General features: G+C 34.4%; 1 protein-coding gene across 1 annotated transcript in view; it reads left to right on the plus strand.

The window, feature by feature from the left end:
* CSMD3 (CUB and Sushi multiple domains 3) overlaps positions 1-12,971 on the plus strand; it is a gene marked incomplete at its 5' end in the record, with an annotated part of 1,439,134 nt that overhangs the window by 1,015,728 nt on the left and 410,435 nt on the right. The window contains 2 exons of the mRNA XM_007955674.2: positions 829-955; positions 2,639-2,841. Of these exons, the coding sequence (XP_007953865.2) occupies positions 829-955; positions 2,639-2,841 (330 nt within the window). The remainder of the gene's footprint in view (positions 1-828; positions 956-2,638; positions 2,842-12,971) is intronic.

A 12,971-nucleotide genomic window follows, 5' to 3' on the forward strand; every position in this document is an offset into this window, starting at 1 on the left:
TTACATAGTGTTCTGTTTCCTTGTAGGGTTTAGATATGTAGAAAAACATATGAACAAAGTCTTAGTTTCTCAGTTCTTTAATACAGAGACATCTTTCTAGATGGCCTGCTTCCCAAAGTAAAATCACTCTTGACATCCCGAAAGTAATAAACACTATTAAAAGGAAAGCATACCATAAAAGATAAACTTTGTATTACATTGTATGATAACACATTTTTTGGTGATTTGATAATTTATATGAATATTAGAGAGGCTATTAAATCAAAATGAAACTAGACTTAATTGGAAATAAGAAATCAAATGAAAATGCCACTTTGACTTTTGGGAGGTTAAAAGCGAGCGTTTAGAATGATTTAAAGGAAGACTAAAAGGACAATGAAATTTAGAAGGCCCGAGGGGCGGTAGTACAGATTAGTTATTGTCAGAGGTGGGGTAGCAAGATGATGAATTATTCAGCTAGCAACCAACTAGTGGTGAGAGCAACTTGCCATCTGTTGTCCTTTTTACATTACTGTTATTTAACAACACATCTTAAAGTGTTTGGAAGGCTAAATGCAAAGTCTTTGAGTGTGTCCTTTTTTTTATTCTCTAATTAGGTTTGTTTTAGTATCTTTATGTGGTCTGACTTGACATTATTATTGTACAATATATTCTGGCTTCTAACTAATACCTTCAACTGAAGAGATTCATACAACTTATACTTGTAAGAGAGAGAAATGTCAATACTTATTTTCCTTAATATGAAAAACACATACTCATGAGAAATTTGTAGATTCATTTTAAATGACTGGCATTGAATTCTAACGACGTTTTCTTGTTTTTAATTAGCTGAATGTGGAGGTCGTTTTAAAGGAGAATCATCAGGAAGAATCTTATCTCCCGGTTATCCCTTTCCGTATGATAATAATTTGCGTTGCATGTGGATGATTGAGGTAGATCCAGGTAACATTGTCAGGTAAGTAGATTTTATTGTCTCAATATTACTCTTTTGTTCATTGTAGGGGAAAAAAAAAAGAAAGAAAGGAATAGAAATTTCCTGATCAGACCCTATAAACACCAATGAACATTTTTCCGTATTATTAACTTTGGCAAGGGAAAACTTTATTTTGTGTGTGTGTGTATTTATAACATGAAATATATTAATAAGCATGATTTTTTGCTTCACAGACCACAGCGGTAGCTCATTTGACTCGTTAGAGTGAAGCTTTTCATAGTTAGTTGTGAGAAGACATAGCAGGTGAAATCTTTTTCCGCTTCTTTTGTACTCTGCTCCTTCAACCTTTGATAACTTAAGGAGCTGAGTTCACTATTTTGAGAGTTATACAAAGTTGTGCTGGTTACTATCATAAGTTCCCCCTCACTAATGTTAAGAAGAAGTAAGCATAAAAGGAGACTCAGTAACTTAACCTCGTTCCAGTCCATGACACATTTCTAAGCATCTGCTTACTGCTCCTTAAACTGTGTGTGCTTTCTTTTTTCCCGAGGTGCTGAGTTTAGTTTATATGGTTCCCAACTCATCACATTGCTGCCCTTCAGATGAGGGCAAGCCCATCATCTCCCATATCCTTAACACCAATCGGGCTTCCAAGGCCATCAAAGGCAACCCAGTTTTATTATTATGGCAATTACAAATTCCCGTACTTGACTGGATGCAATGTGACCTGGTACACTGCTATGCAAGGCAATTTGGCCACAAAACTCAAAATAGACTTCACTGGATATATCCTCAGCTTGTTTCTCTTTGGTCTACATAATGCATTGTGTTATGTAAATATTAGAATTAGTGAACTTAACAAAAATAAAGTCAATGGGACTCTGTGGTGTTATTTTAATTATATATAATATTTAATATTAAATTGCTACCTATATTTAAAGCTGTTAAAATTCACATATCAATGAAGAATATATGGCATGTATACAATTGAACATGTTGATACAACTGGATTTCTGTTATTTGTCACTGGGGACAAAAAGATCAGATGTTACAGCAACCACCAATTTTATCTAGATTAGACATAAAGCAGATTAAATTTAATATAACATAATGAAATGGTGAAGTATGTATTATTGATTCAGATAACTTGATTTCAAATCATAACTCTATTAGTCATTGAAAATTATTTAATCTATATAAACACCATTTGCCCTATTTGTAAAATTGAGATAAAATTTGTATTGGCCTCACTGGGTTGTTATTAAGATTAAACAAGAAAATATAGGTGAAGTATTTAGCACTGTGCCTGAACATAGAAAATGGTGTATAAATACCATTAGTTTTTACTATAATTAAAATTCATGAACCCTGAAAAGAATGCATACCTAAAATTCCTGTAATTCTGAAAAGTGATATGATAGTATATTTAATCATATTCCAAAGAAACAAATTACATTGCTCAAGAAAACAAGTTCCTTAAGACTATATATGTAATATATATGTGTGTGTATTTATTGTGTGCATATATATACATATTCACACATGTACACAATCCTTAAGATTATGTATAATATATTGTTTACATATTGTATTTTGTAGAGTAAAAAGAATATCTAGTAAGAGCCAAGTTGCATTTCTTTATATTCTTTGCTGAAATTTAATCCTTGTTTAAAATAATCAATCAGATGTCTGCTTCTCCCACAGCCTGCAGTTTCTTGCTTTTGATACTGAAGCATCACATGACATACTCCGAGTCTGGGATGGCCCACCAGAAAATGAGATGCTGTTAAAGGAAATTAGTGGCTCTCTTATTCCTGAAGGAATCCACAGCACCCTCAACATCGTAACCATCCAGTTTGACACCGATTTTTATATCAGCAAATCTGGATTTGCAATTCAGTTTTCAAGTGAGTTATCACTTTATTTCTTAAATCCCATATATAAATGTCTCCTATTGGTTCTAGTAATTTCAGTGTTCAAAATTGTAAGTTTTAAATTTTAATGGTCTTGCATCTTCTTATGTCCATTCTCCTTCCCTTTGCAGAGAAGGAAGTACACTTGGAAAAAAATACATTTAACCTAAAAAAATAATTGCTTGCCCATGAATGGGTTTCTCCAGTTGTCAAAGCAATTATCCTTGAAATAAGGTAGTAGTAAAATAATGTGGCTAATGAAATAATTAAATGCCACAAGTTTATGAGATGTACATACTATAAAACTGAATTTTTAAATGTAAAGTGTGTTTTGGATGATGAAGATAATGAAGCACTGCCATTTCAAAAGAAATTATATTTTTCTAATTTTGTTTTTCCTTTCTTAACGATCTTGGTCATGTATTCACAGATATATTTGACAATATTTTTAAAATATACTTTCAAATTCCAGATTTCTTAAAGCAATATAATGCTGTTCATTGTAGGTAATTACCAGTGTTCATATTTGTTTTTCCCAATGGCACTGCTAATTGGCTAAATATATATTGTTCTCTAAAAAAGATTTTGATTTAATGTTTAGAGAAAATTAAAGAAAACTGAAAACTTTTAGGTGATGTTTTTATTTTTACCACCCCCACACACTATGTCTTTGAGAAAGTTATCTACTGAATCCTTTAATTTTATAGTCTTAAAAAAATCCTATTAACAGATTCTCATCAAAATTTTCAACATCATCAATGGAAGATAGAACCAACCAGTATTTTTCAAATGTGCCTGAATTCAAATCTTGGCTCCTTACTTACTACTAAGTTAGGACAACTTACCTCACCTCAAGCTGAGTTATCTTAATCAACAGAGGAATAATAATGCTCATCTCATAGAGAGGTTATTAGGATATAACACTATCATATATATGTAGCACAGACTATTGAATATAGTTGACGTCCAGGGAACAATTATCACTAAATGAATAAATGTGAAAGTAAATGATTTGAAAATCATATTGGAAAAAAAAAAAAAGATGAAGAATTTTTGAAGCAACTGTCAAGTCAATACATCACTTCATGTAAACAATTGATCAATTAAACAATTGACTTGTCATGTTTGTTGTCCAAGAAACATTGCTGTTTGACTGAACTGACTAACACAAATTTTTTTTTTTTTATCAGATAAGCCAAGCTCACGTAAGAGGGTAATGTGTTGGTTTACCTGTAAATTTGCAGTTTAAACAAATCTTTGGATGAAAAGAAAAAAAAAAAAAAAACTGAAAATAAGAAAATGATCATGTAGTTGATAAACACAAATGGTCTATTTCTGAAACACAAATTCCACATTCTTCATATCTTTTTTCTTCTGTATTCTGCTGTTTAATTCTTTCTTTTTGAATTAGGAACAATTTGGCAGGGACCTGCTCATGACTGCTGTTCAGTCTCAGCTCTTCCTAGTGGTAGTTTGGCAATCAGCACTTCTCTTTTAGCTTAAATTCATAGTACCCAGTGTTTTACGCTTACATGTTTACTGTGATTAAATATTTACATACAGTGATGCAAAAGGTGTTTCAGGTTAGTGTTCATGAATGCAAAGTGCCTCCATGTAATATAAACAGGCCATTCTATGTCTGTTTGTGAATATTTTTATTGAGAATGTCTTTGTGACATTGGCAGTACATTTTTATATGTATTGTATTTATAGGATATATTAAAGTTATAGAAACAAAATGTATTATACTAGAGCCTTAATAAATCTGCCTTCATAATATTCTTTTAAGATGTATAGAAATGTATACTACTCATCTGAAACTAAAATTTACCTATTGAAATAAAATTCTGTTGAAGGTTAACACATTGTTAATAGCATTGATCAATGAAAATCAGCCTCTTGGTTGGAGACTTTTTGTAACACACATGCTTACAGAGCTTCCTGAATATTTATATTTCAAATGGGGAGATATTATTTTCAGGTATGAGGTCTTAGTGCCAAGAACCATATTAAGTGATTTATATCTATAATCTCATTTAATCCTCACAAAACCACTTAAATTTATTGAACAAATAGTCTGAGGTTCAGAGCAATCAGTTCATTTGCTCAAGGTCATGCTGTTAGCAGATGCCTAGACTTGTTATTTAAACCCGTAGCTGTCTGAAAGGAGTTGAACACCATGCCTGGTGCTTAATAAATGGTTAAAGGTTGTTATTGTTATTTTACTATGATTATTATTATTATTATGTTGTTGTTGTTATGTGCCATCGAGTCGGCCCCAACTCATAGCGACCCCTTCTTGGGTTTCCAAGGCAGTATCACTACAGAAGTAGGATTGTCCAACCTTCCTTCTGATTATTATTATAGGTGCATGTATTATAAGCTACAGAAAAAAAAAAAAAAAAAACTTTAGTTGCATGTTATTTTCTGTGTGTTATTAGTTGTGTATTGTCGGTGAATTTTTATACCATTATCAGCTTGGCTTCTTGATTATGATCCCAAATACAATATCAAGGTCACACTTTTAAAAAGCAAGTGGTTTTTCCATGTGAAGCAATGAGGAAGAATGATGGAAAGCTGGAGTGTGTGCAGTGTACACACCCATTAAAAACAGACAGGTAACCTCTGGCTCTAAGGAACTCTGGTGGCACAGTGTCTGAGGCATTTGGCTGCTAATCAGAAGGTTGGCGGTTCAAACCTACCAGCTACCCTGGGAAAGGAAGATGGTACAATCTACTTCTGTAAAGATTTACTTCCTTGGAAACCCAATGGGGGTTACTATGAGTCGGAATCAACTTAATGGCAGTGAAGTTTTTTTTTTTTTTTTTTTTAGTCCTCTGGCTCTACCATTTTGTCCTGTGGGAGGGATAAGTTAATTTACAAATGAAGCCTAGAATGTTTTTAGAGTAAGAGGGAAATATATTAAAAATTAAGCTAAGACAGCAGACATAAACTAGTACAGTCACATGAAACTGTTGTTGTTGTTGTTGTTATGTGCCCTCGAGTCAGCCCTGACTCATAGCGACCCCTCCTTGGGTTTCCAAGGCCTCGAAAACCCAAGGAGGGGTCGCTATGAGTCGGGGCCGACTCGACGGCACATAACAACAACAACAACATCACTACGAAAGTAGGATTGCCCAACCTTCCTTCCGAGGAGTGGCTGGTGGGTTTGAACCGCCAGCCTTCTGGTTAGCAGTCAAGTGCCTTAGCCACTATGCTACCAGAGCTCCCCACATGAAATTAAGGAGGTGTTTTTACCTTAATTATTATGCCAGACTTTTATCCTGGACCCACCCTCCACAACAATGCCCATACTTCTATTGGCGTGTAAAGGCTGTTGTCAGTTGAATGTGAAATTTATAAAAATAAGAAAAGGGAATGAGTCAGACAATGGTAGCAGGACAATTTCAGCAGTGAAATTTAAAACAATGAAATATGTTTCAGTGAACTTAGCGGAGAGTAAACTTAACTGAAATATAGTTCACATACCAATTTTCTAATCATCATCAAGCTGCTATTCTCAGGCCTTCTGTTTCCTGATCTAGTCATTCTTTGTTGAATCTGTCAGTTTGCCTTTGGTAATATAGTCTGAGAGGTGAGAGGCAGTTTTGTTTAATCAGAGCTACTTAAGTCTGACACCGTTACCTCGTGCTGTCCGCGTGCTGTCCTTGGTGCTCAGCACTGAGCCTTTGTATCCCCGGCTTCAATTTGTAATCTGCCTGTCTGTTTCACTTCAGTTCCACAGAGAGGACATCTCGGGTATCATGCTGTCATTTGCCCACAGAATAGTTGATTTTGACAGAGTATTTTCCATGCTCTTCACTCTTTGACCTCACTATTAGGAATCTTTCCCTGCTGGGTAATACAAAATACTAAGGCCCATCATTTATGCTATTGAAAATTCTCAAGAAAACAGATCCCTTAGCCAAGAGAGGTTAAAGCATCCCAGCCTTAACTGACTTCTAAATGGCCCTGTCTCTGTTGCCATTCTCATTCTTGCTCCCTGCACTACTGTAACAGCCAACCAGCCACTCATTCACTTCATTATTCCTCCAGTCAGTATTCTCCACATTTACATCTGAATGATCTTTCTAAGATACAAATCAACTACTCCTCTGTTTAAAATTCTTTGATGGCCACACAGGCCTAAATTCAAACCTTTACATTTAAACTAAGCACATTTTCTATGCAGCCTTCCTGCCAGTCTCTCCTCTTACTATTCATTTACACACATGCAGCCCTGTAAATACACTGTCCTCAAAGTTCTTTCACATTTATGTGTCTGTTGATAACTCTCTTCCCTATTTCTGGAACATCATGCTCACATTCAAAATCCTTAAACTCTTAGTCATTATCCAGACCCAAGTCAAATAGTACTTACAGTAAAAGCACCAGTAGACTCACTCCTACACAGAATTAATCACTACCACTTCACTGTGACATACAAGACAACATTTCCTTCTGTTGTACATAAGAGTGGTTAGAGTTGGCGCTGACTCCACGGCACCTAACAACAAAAATAACACATCTCTGTTGTTCTAACACGATGTACATATCATATTAGAATGGGCATATAAACCAGTTGGCCCAGGACAGCTCAATTTACACCTGTTATCCTAGCATCCTGACTGGTTTGATCAATATTTTCCATACCAAAAAAAAAAAAAGTATTCTTACTAATAGTTCTATAAAAATAACCCAGAGGTATTTGTTACATCCTTACATTGTATTTGATCTATCTACTGGTGTGCAGAGCCAACTCAAAGACAACTAACAACAGGAAGTGGTGTGGGCAAGATATTTTTGCAGTGTTCAAAGTAATTATAATACATGGTTAGATCTGAAGGACAAATTCTTATAACTCACCTCTATTTCCCAATCGTTTCCATATGCTTCCCTTTCAAAGATAATATGTTGGAGGGTACTTGTGGATAAAATGAATTATTCTCAAATATGAACCCATCCTGATCTTTAATGGTAGTAGAGGTATTTGACTCTGTTGACTTGCTGCCTATTTTGTATCTCAATTAGTTATGTCACAGGGATTGGAAAGATACATAAAGTTTCTTGGCCATGAATCAATAGGATTAGCAGGAAATATGTTCTTGTTGTTATGTGCCGTGGAGTCAGACCTGAATCATAGCAACCCCGCCTTGGATTTCGGAGGCAGTATCACTAAGGAAGTATTTGTATTCTAAAAATATGTGCAGGGGCTAAGCAGTTCTCCTATAGAGCCATAGAATATAGTCTGAATGCCCTTTGCATGAGTGTTTTTGCCGTTTATTTTATGGGAGTAAATGCGTAACTATTTATTTTGTAGATTTATTATTGTTATTATTATTATTATTATTTTGTCATGGTTTTAAGGCCATGATGGGGTTTTTAAAAGTGCAAGTTTAATGAAAAAATACATGCTCTACATTCATTTCTTAAGAATATTCCATAAACTTTCATTCCACAGAGATATTCTAGAAAGCTAGTTCTGCTAAAGGAATTATGAAGGCAATGATTAGCAATGGTGTCAGATAAATTTGTCTCTGCAAAAAATTGAAAGATAATCAGAAAGATAATAGAAAAGGATCTAGAGGGATTTTATTTTTAAAATTACTATTTATAAATGCAAAAATTGTATTAGTTCTAGAAACACATTTTTATAAAGCAGGAAATCCCAAATGATCACATTTAAAAAAAAAAAATGAAACATGTTTAGCTAAGTGGTAAAAGTTTCATTTTTGAAGGAAATTTTGTATTGATTGCTTATTTTTCTAAACAACCAGAAATTAGTGAAATATTAAATTAAAGGTGACTTTTTTTTCAATTTTTATTGTGATTTGTTGAAAGTTTACAGAGCAAATTCACTTTCCATACAGCCCTCACAAACACTTTGTCTCAAGACATTGACTGCAATCTTCCACAATGCAACAGCTCTCTTCTCACTTCCTGCCCATAGTTACTTCTTCCCTGTGTCTTTCTCTCCCATGCCCTCTTGCTCCCCAAAATGTCTCCCTGTGCATACACAGCCCTTCTATTCTCCCATGATTGTTCTCTCCAAGGAGTGTAACTAATGTAAATATTCATCTCATATGCCTGTCTTTTGTTTGGCTGGAAACCACAGGTATGGGTTTAATTTAAGACTTGAAGGCAACTAGGGCCCATAGTCTCAGGGATTCCACCAGGCTCTATCAGAACTGGCAAGAAAGAGACTTTTTTTGCCATGTTGATTACGTTAACATTTTTTTTAGATTGATGGTGTGAGCATTTTGTATGTTAAAATAAACCAAAACCAAACCAAACTCATTGCTATCAAGTCAATTCTGACTCATAGAGATCCCCATTGGCTTTTCTGAGGCTGTAATGCTTTATAGAGGAGCTCTGGTAGCATAGTGCCTAAGGTACTTGACTGCTCACCAGAAGGCAGGCAGTTCAAACCCACCAGCCGCTCCTCGGAAGGAAGTTTGGGCAATCCTACTGCCGTAGTGATACTGCCTCAGAAACCTAAGGAGGGGTCGCTATGAGTCGGGGCCGACTCGACGGCAAACAACAACAACAATGCTTTATAGAAGTAGGCTATCTCATCGTTCTTCTGTAGAGAAGTGGGTGAATTTGAACCACCAACTTTTTAGTTAGTAGCCAAATGCCTAAACACCTAAACCACCAGGGCTCCTTAATGTTGAAATAGGAAACATTTAAATGGTAATTAGAAGTAATGATAATGCATTGAATATGCTTTGATCATTTTAGCATAGTGCCTAAGGCACTTGACTGCTAACCAGAAGACTGGCGGTTCAAACCCACCAGCCACTTCTCAGAAGGAAGAAGGGGCAATCTACTTCCGTAGTGATACTGCCTCGGAAATCCAAGGAGAGGTCACTATGAGTCGGGTCCGACTCAACGGTACATAACAACATAACAACAACAACAATCTTCTACAGATACTTTTAAAAAAAAAATAATAATAATTTTTTCCTAAACAAAAGTTTCTCCCATGTCTTAGATTTAGCCCTGGTATTATGATAATTTTGGTCCCACTTTTCTTAATAACTTAATAACATGCTGTGAAAGGCTAAGTATTTTGATTGAGAATGTAATGTGTATTGTATAAAATTGTGAGATACTGGGACTCTAGTTCAGTGTATGAATTTTGAAATGTTGATACTTGATGTTCTAGTTCTATGAGCAAATAGTCATCACATCTTAAGCTAATAATTCATTGGATTAGTTGTGTGGATTAGGAGCTCTGGGAGCATAGTGCCTAAGGCACTTGACTGCTAACCAGGAGGCTGGCGGTTCAAATCCACCAGCCACTCCTCGGAAGGAAGATGGGGCGATCTACTTCCGTAGTGATAACTGCCTCGGAAACCCAAGGTGGGGTCACTAGAAGTTGGGGCCGACTAGATGGCAAATAACAACAACAACAAGTTGTGTGGATTAACTACATGGTTTTTGGACTTTTAGTACTCACAGTAAAGATTCTGTACAAATTTTTCACAAAGAAGAAATCTGTCAGAATGAAAGCAAAACAAAACAAACAAACAAAAAACACTTGGATTTTCATTTAGATCATATCACAACTTTTAGAAACTAATTTCATCATAATATATTTTAAATTTTCTTCTGCAAGTAAGAAAAATGAAACGATACTTAGCAGAACTTCACAAATAATTAAATGAGTGCAATAAGTGGATATTTTTTGTATCCATTTCATGAAATCAAAGTAAAGTCTTTGAAAACTTATTGTGTCAAAGATGAAATTCAGATACTATAAATTCAGTTGCATTTTAAAATTTCAGTATTTTAGTTTATTGCAAATTTTTGTGATATAGCATATAGTTTTGTAAACATCTCAATCACTTGCAAAGAAATTGTTGGGTGGTATGTTTGATAAATGTCAATGAATGTAATTTAGTGGGCAAATATTTTAATTATACAAGTTTAAAAACATACTGTCAGTCAGGAGTAATGTGAGATCATTGTTATGTGATTTTTCTCTTTCTTGTTAATTAATTCTGGTAATCCCCAGACTTAAGATTTCTATTTCAAATTAGAATTAACTTTTACTTTACTTGTATAATATTTGGATATAAAATCAGTTTCCTATATAAATGACTTTAACTTTCTTCAACCTAACATATTGTTTTAGTTTCTTAGTCTGCGGTAACAGAAATACCAAACAGGGGTGGTTACAATAAATATTTATTTTTCCCTCAGTTTAGGAGGCTACCATTTTGAATTCAGGGCATCAGTTATGAGAAGACTTTCTCTCTGCATATGCTCTGGGGGCAGGTCATTGTATCTTTCAGTTTCTGTTTAGAGGTTTCTTGGCTGTCTTCTGGTGGCATATACTTTTCCCTCCCTTTGACCTTGCTTGTTTCTGTGCCTAATCTGCTTCTTTTGTATCTGAGTGGTTGGTTTCAAAACATCCCCTTCAGATTTGATCTCATTAACATACCAGAGAAACTCTAGTCCTAGTTGGGATTATAACCATAACCACAAATATAGGGGTTAGGATTTACAACACCTATATTAGGGAGACACAATTCAATCAATAATACCTACCTTTTGACTACACACACACACACACACACATACATATACACAAATTGTATCATCCCCACATTTGTCTCCATATTTGAACAAGACACAATGAGACCAGGGAAGTATTGTTTCTCGTTAAAATACATCTTCCAACATCAAGCGTAACACCTGCCTCATAGTGGGTACACAACACTTATGTGGTCAAATGAATGAATAAATATGTATTACTTTTTTTAAGAAGTGATTTTCACAGACTTAGAAGTTTATTACAACACTGGCTTTGAGATTTGTTTTTCGCATCTGATGCATTATACATCTTTGTTTCTCTCCCAGATTGATGGAAAATGTCTCATCTTGCTGCCATCTACTTTAACCTGACCTGCTATGTCATTGAGTATATCCTTAGAAAGATAATGAAATTCTGAAGATAGCCACATTTCTGAGTAGCTGGCAGAGTGCAAGACTAATAATGATGTTGAACATTCTTTATAAAATTGATGGATCTTGTACAAAGCAAGGGCTCAATCAAGGGCAAAATACTCCAGGGCAAAATCCACCTCTAGGTTACCATCTGCATTTTAAGTATTTTCTGATTGATTGGACTCTAGATAGGATTATCCTTCTAGGTTAAATATTCCCATTACCCATCTTGATTTTCTTATAGATAGTGGAGTGAGAATAGAGTGTCACTTCTTAGTCAATACAAAAATATAAGGCAATAAAAATGGAAGATAGGCATGTAAGGTTTTGTGAATATCAAATTTGAACTAGGACCTTGTTGAAGTTTTCTGGCATATTTCAAAAAAATATTAAACTACTTCTTAGACAAACTACACAGTGAATATTAAACATCTACTGATCTTTTAAGGATTCATTTCAAAACTGATATATTCATTGAATTATACATATAGGTGCTAGAACTTTAAGATTTACCTTATACTAAATCAGCAAATAAAATATTAATATGCCATTTATAGAGAGGAGACAGCTAACATTCAGGGAACTACCTAACCTGATCAAGGTGCCTTTATTAGTACAACAGTGACTAGAATCTAAGCCTCATGATACATATAGCATTATTTATCAACTATATGAAATCCAAGGTTTTTCATTCTTGAAAAGTGTTGAGATGAATAAGTTTATTCCAAATTAGTCCATTTTCTGGATAGATATGACCCATAAACATTTATGAGCAATTTTAGTGTATGTTGATAATTTTTCAAAGCTTTTATTTTTGCTATATCAAGCAATATAATAAATGAACCAGAGTGTTAATTTTTGCAAAGTCACTGAGATGATAACTGAGACATTATCTTTGATTTAATAGTTCAAATTATCATCCATATGTAACAAACTTATACATACTCTAGCTAGGATGGTGAAATTTGTAATTAGGTAAAGTGGATTCTTTCAAAGATGTTATAATCTCAATTGGATGGACATAAATATAAAATAAGAAGTCAGAAGTATTATGCATAAAGCTGTAACAATGTTGCAAATGCAGTCATATTCTGTACTACTAATGTCATTGATTTTTCTTTTTGGCTGAAAACATTCCCATTATCTAGAATAGGTTAAAGCAAGTTGAA

Source organism: Orycteropus afer, unplaced genomic scaffold (genome assembly GCF_000298275.1).
Source record: "Orycteropus afer afer isolate SDZICR_OR568_19922 unplaced genomic scaffold, OryAfe1.0 scaffold00530, whole genome shotgun sequence".
NCBI classification, from domain to species: domain Eukaryota; kingdom Metazoa; phylum Chordata; class Mammalia; order Tubulidentata; family Orycteropodidae; genus Orycteropus; species Orycteropus afer.